The sequence below is a fragment of the Grammomys surdaster genome, unplaced genomic scaffold, assembly GCF_004785775.1.
Source record: "Grammomys surdaster isolate TR1022 unplaced genomic scaffold, NIH_TR_1.0 169, whole genome shotgun sequence".
Lineage (NCBI taxonomy): Eukaryota > Metazoa > Chordata > Mammalia > Rodentia > Muridae > Grammomys > Grammomys surdaster.
The window spans coordinates 16,631,683-16,651,483 of NW_021604617.1; the positions used below are offsets into that span (position 1 = coordinate 16,631,683).

General features: G+C 40.9%; 1 protein-coding gene across 1 annotated transcript in view; it reads right to left on the reverse strand.

Annotated features, from left to right (window-relative positions):
- The window catches only part of Pkhd1 (PKHD1 ciliary IPT domain containing fibrocystin/polyductin), a 433,222-nt gene extending 427,239 nt beyond the window's left edge, over window positions 1–5,983 (reverse strand). The window contains exons 1-4 of the mRNA XM_028766634.1: window positions 5,848–5,983; window positions 3,310–3,446; window positions 1,269–1,346; window positions 563–704 (exon numbers count right to left, since the gene is read on the reverse strand). Coding sequence (XP_028622467.1) covers window positions 563–704; window positions 1,269–1,346; window positions 3,310–3,364 — 275 coding nt within the window. The 5' untranslated portion in view covers window positions 3,365–3,446; window positions 5,848–5,983. The remainder of the gene's footprint in view (window positions 1–562; window positions 705–1,268; window positions 1,347–3,309; window positions 3,447–5,847) is intronic.
- Window positions 5,984–19,801: the final 13,818 nt, after the last annotated feature.

Genomic DNA, 19,801 nt, shown 5'->3' on the forward strand with positions numbered 1-19,801 from the left:
TACCCAAACGTGAGCTGGACAGACAATAAGCATGCCAAACCGAATGAGTGAAAGCCCGGGAGCTTTAAACCCTACACAAAGAACTACAGGCACCTGAAGAACGCTAAGAGTGGGAGAGGTGGTCTTCCAGGAAAGAGCACAGCCCTAAAAACTGGCATACAAGTAATATTATACAGCCTGAGCAAGTTATATTTAGGGGTGTGTATGTGTGTATGTGTGTGTGTGTTTGCAAATGACAATAATTAATGGGGAAAGAGGGCCATAAATTTGAAAGAGAGCCAAGAAAGTTATGTTAGAAGGTTCGGAGGGGGGAAAGAGACCAGAAAAAAAAAATTATGTGATTATATTATGACCCCAAAACTAAAAAAGTTTTCTCCTGTGAGAGAGATTAGAGGGAAAGGATTTTTTTAAAGCATAGAAGCATATTACAGAGAACGGTTTTACAGTCACACCTGATAATTGTAGTCACTGCAGGAGTTGTCTATCATATCACCCAAAACTACTGAGAAAAGCAACGTCTGTCTGTCCATCCTGCCAGGTTTTGTATTTCAGGCAAGTGTACCTTGTCTGGCATGTCACCGCAGGCAAGTCCATGAAGACTGGAGAGAGATCGCAGGGGATCCTCAAGGCAGGTTTTGCCACATTCACCAGATCTATCTCCAGCTGAGAGCCATTGCTGGGGTAAAGAATACTTCTATCTGAACCTTAAACACAAGGAGAAATCTCAGGCGAAGACAATGCAGGGCAATGCAAACATTGGCCACAAGAGGGCAGTGTAAGACATTGCGTTTGCCTGAGGATAAAATTAACGCTCGTTTCCAAAGGCAATTACACTGTTTTACAAAAGTTTTATGAGCCTATAAAAATTTCCCCTCTCCGCACGTCTGTCTACTTCCTAGGAAAGAGTTTTTCAACCTTCCAAGTTGCCTTGCGCTGTGGTAAAAATGGGCATGGTAAGGCATGGTTTAGAGGCCCCTCACATCGAGAATCATTTGTGAAGGCAATCGCCAAGAGAGGGAGTAGTTGTCCAAAGCTGTTCACTTCCATGTCAGATCATTATCTTCCCAAGCATCCCACCGTGAAGACGCTGGTGCTACAGTGGCCTCTGCTGTGACACTGACCAGTTAGCATCTGAAAAGACGGACTTGAGTCTCTGTTTATCCTGCTCAGGTCCTGCTTTAGAGCTGTTCTTAGACAAGAGGATTCATAATTCTTTGGAATTTAGATGAATAAATTCAACACTAAGATTCGGAAAACCCCAAACGTACCGTCAAAAACAACTGTGATCCAGGTTCCCCCTGCAAGGCTACCTTCTGCCGGTTCAAACTGGAAACTTGAGTAAGGGTCTGTCAATAAGAGAAAATGCTGGTTGTGAAGGTTATGTACAATCTACTAGCAATTCCAGTGTTTTAAAGCAGACTTTAGCATGTATATACCATCCAGTGGGCAGATGAAGCACAAGAGTTACCAGAGTTTCTGGTTCAGAGTGTCCACTTCTATTCAGGCATTATTGGTCCAGAGAACATACCTTCAAAGTTCTACATTAAGGAAAATGGATCACTCTCATTTTAGCAATTCAATCATCAGGAGAGTCCTGAATTTCTGCTTCCCTTAGAAATAATCTCAAAGACAAGCTTGGTTCTCTGGAATCCACAATGCCTCTCTTCTCTTTTATACTCTTTATTCAGACGGCCACATTTAAATGTAAAGGTTACTACTTATATCATATATTCCTACTTCCTGGGAGGAAGAGAAACTTCTTAAAATATGCCTGTATCCCCCCCCTCCTCCTCCTCCTCTTCCTCCTCTTTCTCCCCATCTTCTCCCTCCTCGTCCTCCCACTTCTCCCTCCTTCCCCTCTAATTTTCTGTTTTGAGCTTTTTTGAACACATAATCAGAATAACTCCCCAAACACACCCAAGGCATTCATGATTTTTGCCTTGAATGATCATAGACAGACTAAAGTGAGAGCACTGTAGAACTTCCTTTAGGAGACAAATGGAGTATGAACTTTAAATACTAGACTACATTGGGTTCATTAACATCTTTGAAGATATGCCCAGGTATGTCTTGGTCAAGACAAAGGCACTTCAAGGAGGCTAGCAAAAATCGCTTAGCATCTCTATGTGATAATAAGCAAATAAAGTGTTATGTGTTTTCTATAGAAAACTGCTTCATCACAGGGTCCCCAATGAAGGAGTTGGGGGAAGGAATAAAGGAGCTGAAGGAGTTTGCAACCCCATAGGAAGAACAACAATATCAAGCAACCAGACTCCCAGAGCTCCCAGGGACTAAATCACCAACCAAGGAGTACACATGGAGCAACCCATGGCTCCAGCTGCATATATAGCAGAGGTTGGCCTTGTGGGACATCAATGGGAGGAGAGGCCCTTTGTCCTGTGAAGGCTTGATGCTCCAGTGAAGGGGAATGCCAGGGCAGGGAAATGGGAGAGTGGGTGGGGGAGCACACCCTCAGAGAAGCAGAGGGAGGGGAATGAGATAGGGGGTTTCTATGGGGGCAGGAAAGGTGATAATATCTGAAATGTAAATAAATAAAATATCCAATAAATAATAATAACAATAATAATAAAATAATAATAATAAAAGAAAACTGTTTCATTTCCATGTCAAGAAATTTCAAGAGTAAGCCAGGCATGGCCTGTGGACCATCCCGAGGCATTATGTATAAACAACATGTAGGTATCTCACTGTACACCTAAGAATGATGGAAACCCATTCACATCAACATATCAGACAGATCACACCATCCTCAGACCCTAGAGATGATTACATACTTTTGTCCAAAAAAGACAAAAAAAATCATAAGGAAATACAGAGGATTACCAAACTCAGAGAGAAACTAGAAGCATGATCAGAGGGAAAGGGTAATTGTAATAAAAGCAGTCATTTGTCACCAAGACACAATCCCTTAGGGAAAATATAACAATGAAACCTAATAAGCATTATATCTACTAGCCCAGAAAAGGGATTATAGAAAAAGTTATTATTAAAATATTTGAATTGCAACAGTAACCCCTACTGGGCATTTAAAAGTTGACATATCTATTCATAACAATTTAATAAATTGCCTCAGATTCTCATCAGGGAAAAAAAACAATTATTATTTTAGATCCCAGAGCAGATAGTTCAATGCTTCCTTCTAAAATGATGGTTCCGTTCACATTTTAAGTGAGCGAGTAAGACTTATGTATGTCCACAGTATAAAAGCAAGGTAGTATTTCCTTTACTAATAGGAGTTCTCAAGGTAGCCTAGGGATCTGATCTGTACTCGGTTCACTTTCTACTTACTTGCTAACAGTAGTACTTCCATACTCAGCAGAGAGAACACCCAGGCAGGCATCATGTCCAGTTAGCTCAGCTCTCTTGAGACATCTCATAGACTCGAAGCATTTTTAGGGTTGATTGGTGCCATGTAGCTTTTGTGCCTTATGAAACATAAAGTGGAAAGAATTCTGTTTTGCCCGTATATTATCAATGAGTTATATTGAAGCAAAAAATCAAAGAGATGATTTAAATGTAGTGCTAGCTCAACAAGTGTGGTTCTCACTCATTGAAAAATACTCCCCCCTCCCCCCACAACACACACATGGCACACGGAAGCCATTACAGAAAGCCACAAATAGTGATACGTCTACAACAAAACCCCTACACATAAGCCTCTGAGAACACGGAGAAAGAAGGGGCAGAGAGATTGACCAAGAGAACCAAGAAGTCTGCTACAAGGTAGCATCTTTTAGATATGACAGGAAAGCTACACCTATGAAATCTCGACGACACGGCTACTTCAACAAGTCCTGATCAATGACAACCAGTTGACATGCAAATGTGGATAGAGGAAAGCACGGGGGTTGGGGGGGGCTCTCCTAGATGAAGAGCTACTGGCAATTAAACCTGCTGAGCTCCTCATATTGTATTTACAGATTTACCCACATACATATGTAACAATAATAATTAAAGAATAAGAAGCTGTGAGTTTAAAGAGGAGGGGAGGGGATGGTCTGGGAGAGAGTAGGGGGGAAGGAGAGATGTCATTAAATTTAAAACAAATAAATATATAAGTAAACAATGCAGTTCTATCTCCTCTAGAGGAACCTACTATCTTCTTATGAGAAACATTATAGAAAATCACCACACAGTTCATCTTGTCTCAAGAGCTATTTAATGCGTGCTTAAATCATTTATTAATTCACCTTTGTGCAAAAATAGAATCACAGAAATAGCTTCTAGTTATCTGATCACTAGTAACCAGCCAGGGTTCCGTGCTGCTTTCTCATACCCCAGCTTCCTCTCCTATGACGGTCAGATTTGAACCCTACATGATAGATACACTATATTTCTTGTTAGCAATCAACCAAGGCTTCTCTCTGTCGACCTCTACCTCAGCCATTAATCTTCCATGGCTTTATGAGCTCCTGGCCTTGTTCTCCAGTAAATCTTTCCTCAGTAGTCTCTCTCAAATTTCCAGTTCACATCCTGGGAGCCGGAGCCAGATACTGTTTGCTGCCATGCTGGCATTGCCTCTAGAGAGCACGCTGAAGAGGTTCAGAGACCAGACATCCATTTCCTTAAGGGTCACAGTATAAGGGCCTGATTTACTACTCAAAGACTTAAATTCATTCATACATTTTTAAATACCACACATCTGAGTTTACAGATCTGGAATAAATGACTTTTTCTCCATGCCGAAGAAACAGAATTTACACAGCCTGGCCCTCTGAAGGCTGAGAGTTCCTCTCTAATACCAGTCAGAAGTGACTAGACAAATATTCCTAAAACACTGGCTCTGAGTATTTCTGGAAGTTTGAAAACCAAAAGGAAGAAGCCCATATCATTAAGTATAAATTAATGTCAATTTCTAAGAAAACACTCAATGTGGTAGTAGTTACAACCATTTCAGAACCCCTCGATAGTTTCTCAACAAGAATGTCTGGCACCCCACCCCTGCCCACTCAAATGAATTTATCATACAGTTGTGTCCTGTTTAAGCTGGCCAAAAAAAAAGATAATAACTTCCATTTAGTTCAGGACTGGGAAGGTTTATTACATATCCAATAGATGTTGAACATTGCACTAAAAGTCAGGAAAATAAAAAGGCTGTGTGTTTGTCCTTAGTCACCCAGCCAAGGGGAGACATGGGGTCTTTTGAGGTAGGGAAGGAGTGTTTACATTACTAAGTGTCCTTTCACATTGCCAAATTTCCTACACTCTTCAGTCGATTTGGAATTGAATTCAATTTACAAACACCCCGCTTTCAGTAATGCATCTCTTACTAAAGCATGGCAGGACAGAGGATTTGCTACCTAGCCCAAAGGCACAGGATCCAGCTTGCATGCTCTGCCCGGCATGCAGCCCAATCTGGGCACATTATTTTATAATATTTCATCTTAATGCCCGGTCCCATGCTTAGAACAACAGAAATCAACACCCCCACAATGAGTTCCAATAAACTCTAAGTTCAGAAATACCTATTTCTCCCCCCACCCCCGAAACAAAACAGTCATATCAACCATAAATGTCACTTTGCTGGGTGGGGATTCATTCAAGTCATCCTTCCTGATGATAAACTCAGTGTCTCTATTTCTTTTAAGGAGAATGTTTCAGCCACAGAGAAGTACGCTGTACACCCAGTTAAGTCCTCTTCCTGCCCCTGTCTTCTCTTTCTTCTGCCCCCTCCCCAGCACCTCTTCTCTTGACACGCCCTCCTCTGGGAGCCTGAAAGACAGTTTTCGTGTTCTTACTATGGATCTACCACTTCCTTTTGCTTAGTGCAATGACAGCGGGAGATGCAGCGTCAGAAAAGGAAGCCTTCTCTGAGTCACACAGTACCTGATTCTGTGTCTGCCTTGTGCGTCAAACGAGAGAAACCGTTCGTCTGTAAATGATGGCACGTTGTCTGGTGACTGGTCCGCCGGCAGCTCTAGCTACGTGCAGGTAGCTCGCTTCATGTTGGACTGTAACTCACCTAACTAGTTTCTGTCCTGGCTAAACGTGCACCCGAGTGAAAGTTCACAAATGACCACAGGGCACGTTTAATAATTAACATGAGCCACTTAGAGACCCAAAGAAAGGGCTGCTTACATTTTTTCCCACTTACTGCATGTGTTTCAGACAAGGACTTAAAAAACAAAAAACAAAAACAGTCTAGCCAGTGTGGCCAACAGACACTCAAGGGTTGAAAGGAAGTGTCAGAAAGACAGCCAGTGAGCAGAGGGAGCCCAGCAGGAACTTCTGAGGAAGACCGCATGCTTCGTGAGTGGTCTCTGCCTGTTCCTGTGCCCCGTGCTATGGGCTCTCAGTAGTGGTCCACTATACTTGATATCTTATTGGTTTCACAAATAGGGCACAGCCTAGGGTTCAAAGGTCACCAGAGTAGATGATTTCCTTCATGGAGTACTGTTGCTGTCTTGTGCTTGCTTTTTCTGCATCTTCAGGCTAAGGCTACCAACAGCTCATACTATTGCTTGCTTGGGAGTATTTATTTGTACCGCTCCTTGATGCCTTTTCTAAATGTTGGCTAACCCTTCTAGAAATAATCCCTTTAATAACTTTTATCTCAAATATACTTTCTATTTCCTACTAGGACTGCAAGGTTATATATACCCTAAGAGATAACTAAGTTCCCATATTGCCAATATACAGTTCACAGTCATCAGAACTTGGGGGCAGCTTGCTAAATCACTCAGCAGGCTTGAGCTATTCAGTGGTATCTGACTTATATAAGCTATTCCCAAAACTATGTGTACATCATTTAGGGAAAATTACTATGTCTATTCTTCTATAAATCAAAATAGATTGCACTGTGCTTTATAGAGTAGACTCATCCATAAAGTGGATTATATTAGGAAAATATTTGAAGAAAACCACTCTGAAGTAGATATGGGCAATGAAAGCAAAATATCGAAAACTAAGAATACTTGATGTTGTTTTTGGTTTGGGCTTTTCCCCCTTTCTTTACTTTAATAAAAATTATTATATTCTCTTCAACATACATCCATATTTCTGATAGAAGGAGGGCAGATTATCAAGTGAGTGGGACACTAGCATGATTGCCCACTGAAGAATCTCATGAGAGCCTGAGAGCTAGCTCTTCTGTCTTCCATGGTCAACTCTTGAGATGCTTCACCTCACATTGCACTATCAGAACCTCCCTGGAGAAAAATTCACCCTTTTCCTCTCTAGGATTGGCCTAGCTTGTCTTCCTTGCTTTTCTTCAGCCCTCTTTTCTTCATGAAGATACAAAATAAAGAACATCATATACCTCTAGGTTTCTATCCCATCAGCATCGTAGGCTCAAATTTTGAGGCACTGTGACTCTTCACCCAGGGCCTAACCTAAGGGTAAAACATTAACAGCAGACTTTCATTAACTTTCTTTCGAGCCAAGGGCCATGCAGGAGGAATGACAAATGGTTTTAGAACTCATGGAATGCAGCCCACCACTTAGCACAGCTATGATGGGTGGGTAAGCCTTGGTTGAGACCTGACCCTGAGGACTACATGTTTTGAGAACTTCATGCTGTATGGAGTTCTGCTCTGCTTGCTGCCCTCACATCCCTCTTAATCTAAGAACTGTACGAAAACTCGAAGGGGCTTCCAGCCCATTACTGTCAATATCTCTGGCACTCACAGTAACAGAGCTTGATCTCTTTCAGGCATTGCTTCTGGAGCAAATTAATGATTCAATCACCACCCTAGGAAAGAATTTAGCGATATAGGTTATCATCTATGACACCACACTTAGAAAGCATTTGAAAAAATAAACTTGTTAGTGAAGCTAGGTTATGATGTTCTTGCTACTGACTCTGATGTAGAAAATCTTAGGGAACAGTTTGAAGTTCAGAAAGGCACACTCTTAGTAGTTAAGCTTGGGACCTTTTATGGTCAGGGAACAAGAACAATGGCAGCACTGGCTGACGTGATTCTCACTGAGGTTGGACTGGTAATGATAGATTTCTTGTACTCATTTTTGCCCTTAGATTCCCGATATGTTTTATTAAGAATTGCTGATGAGTAGGTGTGCATTCTGAGGGTTTAAAGTAAATATGACTAATTTTTTATATAAAAGTTTAGATTTGTGGTTCATTTAAGAGTCTTATAAGATTACTTTTTAAAAAATAAATAATAATTAATCCTTTCTCTATAACCATAAATTGCTGCCCACCAGTAAGAGAAACTGGCTAAGAAAACAATCTTGCTTGCTTACACTTTGTTAATCTATAACAAGTTGCTTAGTTATGAATCTATGTGGGTTCTTGGGAATTACTTGTTTTCTTTACCTGTACTACGTAATGTTCTATCATGTAAAGGTTTGGGAACATACTGATTTTTCATAGCCATTCAGTAGAAGAAACTAGAATGAAATCACATTTGTAACTTTATAGGGCTTGAAAGATTTTGATGGTATATATAAGCCATAGGAGAAAGAATAAAGTTGTTGGAACATTGTTCCTTCCACCCATCAGCTTTCTGTATGTATATATATATATGTAAAATTAATGACAATATGTTGAAACTTCGTCCTGTCCATCTTCCAAGTATTTATTATGTATATGTATGTATATATGTATTGTGTGTGTGTACATATATATAAAGTTTGTGTGAGAGTGTGTTACAACTTTGTTCCATTCACCCACCAGATATGTGTACATATGTGTGCATGTGTGTATATGTACATGTGTATGCGTGAAATGTTTGGAACCTGCTTGGAGCTTTGCTTCATCATATATATATATATATATATATATATATATGCCTATGTGCATGTATGTATGTATGTATGTATGTATTTGTATATATAAAATCATTGCACTCTAACTTTTGTTTCATCAACTCAGTATGTATGTATGAATTTTCTCTCTTTCCTTCTCTTTCTCACTCCCAAGGAGTTAAAAGACTTCAGAATTTTTCACTGGCCGCAGGGAGTACCAACCCCAGGCAATTATGCTTCATTTGCTCAGAGAAGTCTGCTGAGTAATTTCTCTAATCACTAGATGCTAAAGGCAGCAGTTCCCATCAGTATCCAGACCAACCTTCATCAGTGGCTATAAGCATTGACCCCCATTGGCTGCCTGCTTCAGTTTAACCACCCCACTCACGCCGAAGCTGGTTATTGGCACTTTCCCATCAAACAAAATTACTCGGAGATAACATTTCCTTATTGCTTCTACCCTAAGTCTTTTGGGCTCTTTGGCTTATTTTAATAATAGCAATGCTACTTGCCCAGAAGATATACTGGGGTGACCTACACCTTCCTAAATGAGAATCACAGGGCCATTAAGGCCATGGGGTGTCAAGCTTGTACAGCCTGTGGACCTAGAAGATACATGGAGCCGTCCAGCTGTTCTACAGCCTGGTATCTGGGGACATGGGATACTTTCTACCTCGGTCATCATGAGGACATCACTGCCCTGCAGGACTCCAGGAAGCCAGTTCACACTGCTGATGCAGAGTCATCAGAAAACCATAACATCATGCAATTTGCATGGGCTTCGGAGTTTTCTCAGTGCATAAGAGTTCCAGTTTTGAAGCAAAGAACGTTCCACATTAATCAAGATGACTGACACCCTGAAATCTCAAAATTTAAAAATAAGCGTTAAGGGACTTGAAGAAATGAATATAAGACGTGTGATAATTTTAGATGCATCTTATTCCAAGAAAAAAAAAAGACACTTTCTATAACTTGGCAGTTGGATGGAGTAGACTTTAGCTGCTCTCTCAGTTTGGTTCTTGCTATGTCACACTAGACAGATGTTGCAGTCATCAGTGTTTCCTAAATCAGAAAGACATTCCTTTCTTTCATTTTGGAGCGTGTCTCTAAGAGACGTAAGGACAGCAGCATATCACTGCATGTCAGTTTCTAAATTAGAGCCATTTCTTTCTCCCCATGTTCAGCAGAATTTAAAATAAACCACACCAGCAGGGAGCAACAACACTAAAGTAATTAATTTTTTTTTCCGTTTTGTACCTTGCTACTGAGGTCCAGAAGCCCTTAGCTTAGCTTTCAGAAATGTCTATCACACTTGGTTTTAAAATGGCGAATCATGCATTTCTGTAGCCCCAAAGAATGTTTGTTATATTGGCAGAATGTTATAATACTCTCAAGTTTTTTGTAGCTTAAATCATTTTCAAAATCAAAGAAATGGTCGTCCCCTTTCTGTAGCATGTTGCACCGTTAAAACAGCATGGTGTCTGATATCATATGAGTGACACAGATGAGGGAAATCCTCTAGAATCATGAAGACATCAGGTAACAAGTCAGGTCACTCAGAGGGCAATTATTAGGAGCATAACAACTGTTCAGATATTTTATTTGAGAAGCTAAGTAGCATGACAGGCTTTTAGAAGCTAGTCACAAATTCTTCGTCAATTTTATTTCTAAATGTAGGGACTACATTTCTTACCTTATAAATCTGAAAAGATCTTTTTGAACCTTCTCACTTAACAACAGAAGCCAGCGGCAATCGCACACTTGGCCACTGTAACTAAAAACCAAAGACACGCATGTGTCAGATACTCAACATTTTTTTGAGTACAGTGAATTGAACTTGGGGCCTCAAACATATTAGGCAAGTACTCTGCCACTGAACTTATCCCAAGCCCTCTTTTGAATTTTTATTTTGGGACAAAAATCTTACTAAGTTGCTAAAGCTGACCTTGAACTCCTTTCTGTAGTCTGGACAGGTCTTGAAATTCGCCTGCCTTGGCCTCCAGAGTTGATGGATTACAGATCTATACTGCTAAGCTGGGCTTTAGATACTCAGCATTTCAAAGAGGTGTCTGCTCCCCTGCCACTGTCAAATTGGGTCATATGTCTCCGAGGGTTAGTTGGGTAGAACTGAAAAGACTCCAACAGCTTAAGCAGTATCTATGTGGCTCACAGAAGCTCAACATAGTAGATACTCAGGAGACATCTGTTGGACATACGCATGAACAATGTCAAATATATCAAGCGTCTGCAAATAGTTAACAATTATTAGCTTTACGGAGTTCTCTGTTAACTTTTTCATCATTTCACTTACACATCAGAAAGGCCCCACCATGTTTATTTGGATTCAGGCTTTGAGGTTCTCATCTATCGTGGTGGGGAAAGGCCCAGTAGCAAGAGCTCGAATTACACTCACAATCAGAAAGCAGAGATGAATGCTGATCCTCAACTCACCTTTGTTGTGGATAGCCCGGCCCTTGTATTTTGATACTAATTTCCCTTTCCTGTGAAGGGCTACAGAGGAGGTGTGAGTCATTACACAGGTGATTTCTAGTGAACCTTCTGCCCATCTTAATTTGTAAAATAAAGGCTGGAGCCCATGATTGGGCAGGGGAAGGGGAGGTGGAGATATAAAGTTTGGGGAGAGAAGACAGAGAGGGGGGACGACTGGAGGAAGAAAATGGAGGAGGAAGACAACGAAGGAGGGGATGACTGGGGAGCAGGAGGTAGAAGGACAGACTCAGGGTCTGGAAAACCCTCAAGTTATAAGGGTCTCATAGCTGGGGAACAGAGTAGTGTAGGGGTATCTGCCCAGTCTAGGCTTACAGAATACATTCATAATTACTGAGTTGTGTTTTCATTGACCAGTCCTATTCAGAATAGAGATTTAAATATCTCCCACAACACACCTTCTTCTCTTTACACATCCCAGGATCTCAGTCCATAAAATGGTATCACCCACCTTTTAGAGAAAGTCTCCCCACCTCAATGAACTGCATTTAGAAGCTCCACCGGAGGCGTGCTCAGAGCTTTGTGCTCCTCACACAAAGATCCAGCAAGGTTGGCAATCCATGTTAATCATCACAGTGGGTATCTAAGACAGGTAAGTACTTCTTTGTGACTGGGAGAAGCTCTAGAAGCTTGGTGGCATAAGCCATCCATCTCATGAAGAGCATTTCCGCCATGTCTCAGAAACAGTGTTCTACTGTGTAGAGTTGGGAAGGCTGTCCATATTTTCTTGTCATCCAGTGATATTAAAATGCACTGAGAGATAACTGAAGTCTGTAGAATGGTAGGGGGGGGTATACATAAAAATAAACAATGAAGTTTCATTAGCTATCCTATAAGAAAGGAGAGCAAATATAATGGGGTTGGCTATGTCTACAGAATACTACTAATAGCAGCTCCAAGTCTACCAGCAGCCAGAGCTCAGAGAAGACAGAATAATTTCTACATGAATATCACATATGGATAAAGAAAATTTGACTAGTACCATAACGGAACTTAATGGGACAGCAATGATGAGTGTGGTTCCTAGTTTGGACAGTTATAAAAAACACAGAAGTGGTCAGTGAAGTCATGAGATGTGGTGTTGGCACCAAGTTTCTGCCCCATTGCTAAGCTAGTGCACCTATCCATTGCTTGTGCTTCCTTTATAGCTGAGCCCTCTGGAGAGGGTGCCTCAAGCTGTAGGATCCATCTTGCCATAGAATTCCTGCAAGATTATATAATTCTGCTGAGAAGTTGGGACATGCCTTTAATACAAGCACTTGGGAGGTGAATCTCTGATTTTGAGGCCAGCCTGGTCTACAGAGTGAGTTCCAGGACAGCCAGAGCTAGATAGAGAAGCCCTGTCTCGAAAAACCAATTGAAAAAACTTATATACTTCCTTCAGGTGCTCAGGTTCCTTGACTAGCTGATCCAGGATGTGGAAGACAAGGCCTCTCTCTTCACAGAAGAGTATTTCCAGCACCCCTCACTCTCTGAAGCTCCTTGAGATCAGGTTGAAGTTAGATGTCAGCCTGCCACTCCTGCTCAGACTCTACAAAGTATCTCCTGAGGCCACTTCCTCAGTAAATACGTTGCCCAACATCTGTCTCAGGGCTCAGAAAAAACAGCCTACAACAGGGAGTAAGACTGTTAGGAAAAGGTTTCTCTGAGGCAATGAATGATTAATGTGGTACTTATTTAATGTGAAATCAGGTATCACATAAGCAAGGCTTCATGGCTACAACTTTCTCATCTTGTAATCTTAGGCAAGATATTTAACTATGGGTGGGTCCCAGGAGTGCTTGACATTTTCAACCCTGTTTCTAGATGACACCTCAAGCAGCTGGAGTCCAAGGCCAGTTACCTTCACCTTAAACAATTCTGTCATCAGGTTCATACATTATCAATTCTGTATGTGCCTGGAACCAAAACATCCAGGGATACACTGGTTAAAACTCTCTGGAACTCCAGTTTCCGTATGGGCAAAATAGGAATCTTTATTCTTCAGCTCTGTCCACGAGATAAGGTAACATGGTAAAGGTTAGGATTAGAAGCCCCATCAGTGACACCATTAATGCTGCCCCCTGTAGGACTCCTGGCATTTCCTCTGCACAGGCAAAATCTAAACTGATGTAGGCTACTGGGCTCTAAGCCAAAGTCTCTATCAATCTGTCTGTCTATCTATCTATCTATCTATCTATCTATCTATCTATCTATCTATCTATCTCTCCTCCTCCTCCTCTTCCTCCTCTTCCTCTTCCTTCTTTTTCTTCTTCCTTGTTAAAAAGATGCAAGAAAGAGTCTGCCAAGTGAAAGCTTTGATTTTTTTTCTCTCTGGAACCACATGTATGTTTTACTCAAAGCTGAAGGTCCAATGAGCAGAAACCAGGCTGAGTAAGAAGGATGAAACCAAGACCACTCCCTAACATGTTCCTGAACTTGCAGGATTCCCATAAGTAAATGATCCATGCCCTTTGATGGCATGGCTCAGCACTTTGATGGCACTGGGCATGCCTTATTTATAGACAGCAACTGGTACCTAACTTCAAAGGGGACACATACTCAAGGTCGACATGTGAAGGGAACACTTTGAAGTGCTAAATTCTCAATTCAGCAAAGTACACAACAGCTCTGGAGACCCAACTGTAAACCATGCCAAGAATGTCCATTTGTCCCCAGAGTGTGGTAGATGATCAAAACCCTTTATGTCCCTCCTAGAAGTGCAGCTGTTATCCAAGGCAGGTGGCACCATGGGCTTTACTTGACTTTCTGCCACATTGAGACAATTCTCATATTTACCAAACAAATGCATGGCCATCAGATACTGTCTTTCAGAAAAGGGATGCTTAATTTTCTTCATATGGAAACACACACACACACACACACACACACACAGAGAGAGAGAGAGAGAGAGAGAGAGAGAGAGAGAGAGAGAGAGAACAAAAACAAGATAGCTAAAAACAATTCTGAAAAATAAAAGAACTGCTGGCTATATCACCAGGTATCCTTACTGCAGAGCTACAGAAATAAAAACAGCATGGTATTGACACAAAAACAGACAGACATGTTAACCAGTGAATTTTAATTGAAGAGTCAGACATAAATAGACCCTTGGTTTTTAATAAAGAATCCAGAAACACACACTGGAAAAAAGGTAGAATCTCCAACAAATGGTGCTGGTCAAACTGTATGTCTGCATGTAAAAGAATGAAAATAGATCCATACTTACCACCCTGTACAAAAGTCAAATTCAAGTGGATCAAAGGCCTCAAAGTAAAATCAGATGCACTGAATCTGACAGAAGATAAAGTAGGAAATAGCTTTTAATTCAATGGCACAGGAAAGGACTTTCTTAACAGAATACCATTAGCACAGGCACTAAGATCAACAATTAATGGATAGGACCTCATGAAACTGAAAAGCTTCTGCACAGCAAAGGACACCATCACTCAGACAAAGAAGCAGCCTACAGAATAGGAAAAGATTTTTTTTTTACCAACTCCATATCTGATAGATGTTTAATATTCAAAATATATAAAGAATTCAAAAAACTATTCATAAACTAAATTTTCCAATTAAATGGGATATGAAACTAAACATTTTTAAAAGAGGAAACAAGGATGGCTGAGAAATCTTCAACATCCTTAGTCATCCAGGCAAGAAATGCAAGTTAACACTACTTTGAGATTTCATCTTATACCCATCAGAATGGCTAAGATCAATACAACAACTCATCCTGATAAGGATGTCAAGCAAGGGGAACACTTATACATTACTGGTCGAAGCACAAACTTGTACAACCACAATGGAAATCCTCTGGCAGTTCCTACAGAAGATGGAAATCAGTCTACCCCAAGTTCCAGCTATACTACTCTTGGGCATATACCCAAAGGTGTGTGAATGGAACTAGAAAAAAAATCATTTTAAGTGAAGTAACCTAAACCCAGAATAACCAAGCTACAATCCATAGAATCACAGAACTTAGGTACAGAGCAGTGAATGGAGTGGGGGCAGACAGATCTCATTAGGAAAGGGAAGTAGAATCTTGATAGTTGTCTGTGGTGGAACAGGAGGATCAAGTAGATAGAGGAAGGGAAGAGGGGGACTAAAGAGTACAGGGAGAGGTACCTAAAATTAGGGTCATTTGAGGGATAGTATGGAAACCTAATACAGTAGAAGTTTCCTAAATATACACATATATGAAGGCAAACTAAATGAAATAACCATATACTGGGGGAGACAAGGCCCAACTAGACATCACTTGTCATCAAATAAATCTTACCCTAATTTTAGCTGCCTCTCCCTGTATTTTTTAGCCCCCCCCCCAACTTCCTCTACCTACTTGGGATATAGCTATCTAATTAAGATGTTGGCTAATGAGGTCCCATGGAAATGGCCAGACAGCCCAAGTTATTGAGAAGACTATATGTTGCTCTCCAAAATCTGATGGCAAAACCCATTGCTGAAGATAACACAACTGATTGAATGGAGAAGTTGAGCTTAAGCCTACAAAGAGCCTTCACCCCTTTGGTTTAGGAAGGTACTCTGGCACGCTACTAAAGGACAAATGCAAGCATCAACCTAGCCACAAACCCTTTGATCTACAATGATGTCCTACTTGGATAATATGCTAGTGTAGTGATGGCACAAAGCGTGTGGGAGTAACCAACCAGGATCTGATTGGACAAAAGGTCCACTCCAAGAGATGGAACCCATCACCGATGCTGCTTCGGTAATCAAAAACCCTAGATAACACAGGGCCCTATGGAAAAAACAAATACTACTGTTATAAAGAAAAAAGTAGCAATAAAATGACTCCTGATGGCATTCTGCTATACTCAAAGATCAGTGCCTTGCTTGAGCATCACTGGAGAGCTTTCTCGCGCAGCAGGAACAAAATCAGAGACAATAACCAGACATTATACAGAGAATGAAATGTCTTGGAATGATCAGTCTTAAACAGGCTGTCTCCATCAAGTCCCTTCCTCAGGGTCCAGGAAACCCCCACAAAAGGGAAGACAGAAAGAGTGTAAGCCAGAAGAGATGGCTTTCTCCATTAACGTGATCAACACACACATGAGCTCATACAGACTGAGGCAACATGCACAGGACCTGCCTTGGTCTGCACCAGATGGGGTCCTGGAGCTGAAAAGAGAAATGGACACATTCCCCCATCCTTAACCCAGAAGTTCTTCCGATTGATAACCACTTTCAAATGAAATTTTAGTTTCCTCCACGGAATCTCACTGGGGACACAAATTACTCTGAAACGTAGGCCACATGCCTTGCAGTAGACGGCCAATAGAAAATTACCTCAACATCATCTTTGGAGGCTTTTTAACTCATAGTGTCCTGTCAGGGCTTTTACTTTTTAAAATATTATCTTATTATTTATTTATTTATACTTCTTCTTTACCTTAAGGTCTTTTGTGTATGTATTGTGATTTCCAGGTTCATTTTTATAGGATTCCTGAGTGTGTGAATGAGACAGGTCTCTGTTTCTTGTGCCTTCTCTTGGGATCTTTTTCTTCTATTGGTTTGTCTTGTCCTACTCCAATGTGCCAGCCTTTGTTTTATATTATTTTATCTTATTGTTATCATCTCTTAGAGGCCTATTTGTTTTCTAATGAGAGACAGAAAGCTGGTGGATCTGAATGGGGGTGGAGTAGGGAGGACCTGAGAGAAGCAGAGGGAGAAGAAACCACAATCAGGATATACTATGAGAAAAAAAATCTAATTTTAATAAAAGAAAAAATAAAATGATATGAAACAAATGAAGGGCAATATAGAAACCTGAATAATAACTACCTTCCCACCAAGTCTCTGACATCCCCAGAACCTGTGACTGTGGTACCTCACATAGTAATGGGGATTCTTAAAGATATTAAGATGGGGATGTGGTCCTGGACTGTCCATTTGGGCCCAGTATATTTCAAGGGTCATCCTAAGAGAGATATGGGAAGATCAAGGACAGTGGGAAAAAAATACTATGAAACAAGAGTTTGATATGTAGTAAAAGAAGGCCACATATACAGAATTCAGGGGGAAAGAACAAATAAACAGACCCACCTTTCAGAACAGGCTGTCCTTCAGAAGGAATCAGTCTTTAAAACACGTTCATTGCAGCCTGGACAGAAAAGCGTCAGACTTTTATCCGCAGAAATGTATGGAAATAAATCTGTGTTGTTTTAATCCCTTGAATTTGCAGTAGTTGGTGGCATTAGTCAAGGAAAATATCACAGAACCAGGAACAACTGTCATTTACTGCCATGACACATATGCCACATGTGGTGGTGCTTGCCTGTAATTACAGCATTCAGGAGGCAGAGATGGGAGGTCAGAAGTTGAATGAAGGTCAGCTTAGCATAGATAGCCAGGTGTGGTCTCAGGAAATGAAGAGGTTTATATATTCCCCTTAGAAAGCACTGGCGGGATAAGATAATGGGTAAATGACTCCAGATAACTTTACCTGCTCTCTCCCCCTTCTCTCTTCAAAATAAAAAACCACAAATGTTAAAGAAATAGGTTAACTTAGGGATAAAATTAAACATACCCCCAAAATGTCAAGACTAATTTAATTTCAGTGTGGAAGGCAGAGAAATATGAATTCTGTGCATGCACAGATCAAGAGTGTGTCACAGTAATGACAGTCACTGCGCAATGAGAGTATGGGGTGTTTCCTTTTCTGCATTGCGTTTGCCTTTATTCTCCTTATAAAAATAAGCACATGCTTTGTGCATCAAGAAGTTTGAAGTGATACCATGTGCAACAACAGTATATCTTTGGTGATTGTTTTAAGAAGGAAATGCTGGGGGCAATTGCCAAGGCACTTCCCATGAAGTACTTGATACTTAAATGATACAGAAAATTCACTAAGTTTCCATACTGAATCTTGAACATAGAACCAGACTCCTATAAGCACATACTAATGCAGAAATAGTAGACACACAAGTATAAAATCTCAGTACCGAACCTTGTCCAGAGTATCTTTATATCAATCAACTTTACATGGTAGCATTACACTAACTTCTTTCATTTGCTGTAGCTTTCAAAAACATAAGAGTAAAACTTAGTAATTCAGAAAGAGAACCCGTAAAAATTCAAACACTTCAAGTAAGTATTTCCCAAATATAAATTTCATCATACACTAATGCATTTGCTTGGAACTTCCTTTTTGTACATCACTTAGGAAACTCTGATTCATGTGCCAGGTAAGTGCTCTACAACTTAACTACATCCCTGGCTTCAGTGGGTGAAAAATCTGTAGTTTATGAGAGTTAAACCACTTCTAGGAGAGTTACCTACCTAGTTGTGATGGGGAATCTTTGTAGTCAGCTTGACTGGATTTAGACTCACCTAGGAGACATGCATGTTGATATGTCTATCAGGGTTATTTCAAAAGATATTAACTGAGGAGAGAGTAGCCATCTGGAAAGTGGGAGGCAATATTCCAAATGGGCTAGGGTTCTGGGCTGAATAAACAGAAGAAAGTGGGTTGAGGCCCAACATCGGGCTCTTTCTGCTTCCTTACTACAGATGCAATTTGAACAGCCATCCCAGACTCCTGCTGTCATGGCTTCCAGGCCAGAATGGACTGTGCCTTGAAACTGCAATCCAGAATAGACCCTTCTCCTTGGGTATTTTATCACAACTATAGCAGCAGCAGCAGCAGCAACAACAACAACAACAACAACAAAAATAACTGATGCACTGGACATAATCCTTATCCTTTGAATGTATTCTCTATTCTCCAAGAAACCCAACGAGATGGTCGGTCAGCACAGTGATTATATCTTAGATGTGTGAACTCCAGAACCAATGAAAGAACTTCACAAAACCCTAGGAAGCAATAGTAGTACTGCTGTTTCCAACAAATAGGACTTCTGCTTGTCACAGAACTCTGTTAAACCCCTTTCTACAGAAAAGTACAGAACAGAGGTGGATTGATTCCATCTTATGATCCTCTTCATCCTGCGGGAGAAACTGAATCCACTGAGAAAAGTCACTATCACCAAGCAAGCATCCTCAATGGGCATCCTGTCCCAGAAGACAAGAGTCATCAGAAGAATCTACACAGTTGAGTGGCAGAGAGGGAAATGGTACTTGAAACTTGAATACTGACTGCTCTTCTGGAAGACTGGGGGTTCAATTCCCTGCACCTGCATGGGGGCTCACAATCATCTCTAACTCCAGTTCCATGGGACCTGATATCTTCTCTTGGCCTCCAAGTGTACCAAGACAAGTGTAGCTAAAACTGGAAGGCAAGAGCTGACAACTGAGGCTCCTGAATCAGAGTGGGGGGAGGGGAAGGAGGAAGGGAAAAGAGAGAAGGGGGAGGAAAGGAGAGAGGGGAAGATCTTAAAAAGAAACACAGGTAACTAAATGTGACAAAGCAGACCTTCTTAAGAGCCAAACAGCAGAATGTGGCGAGGGAAAGGGAAAGTTTGGGCCTCTTTAACGGAGTCCAACCAAGTCATGACCCAATGTCTCCACAACACCAAATGTATACAAGTGAAATACTATCCAAATGAGTTCTGAGTACAGACTAAAATGATGCAAAGACACGTTTAAACAGTACTCAGAGAGA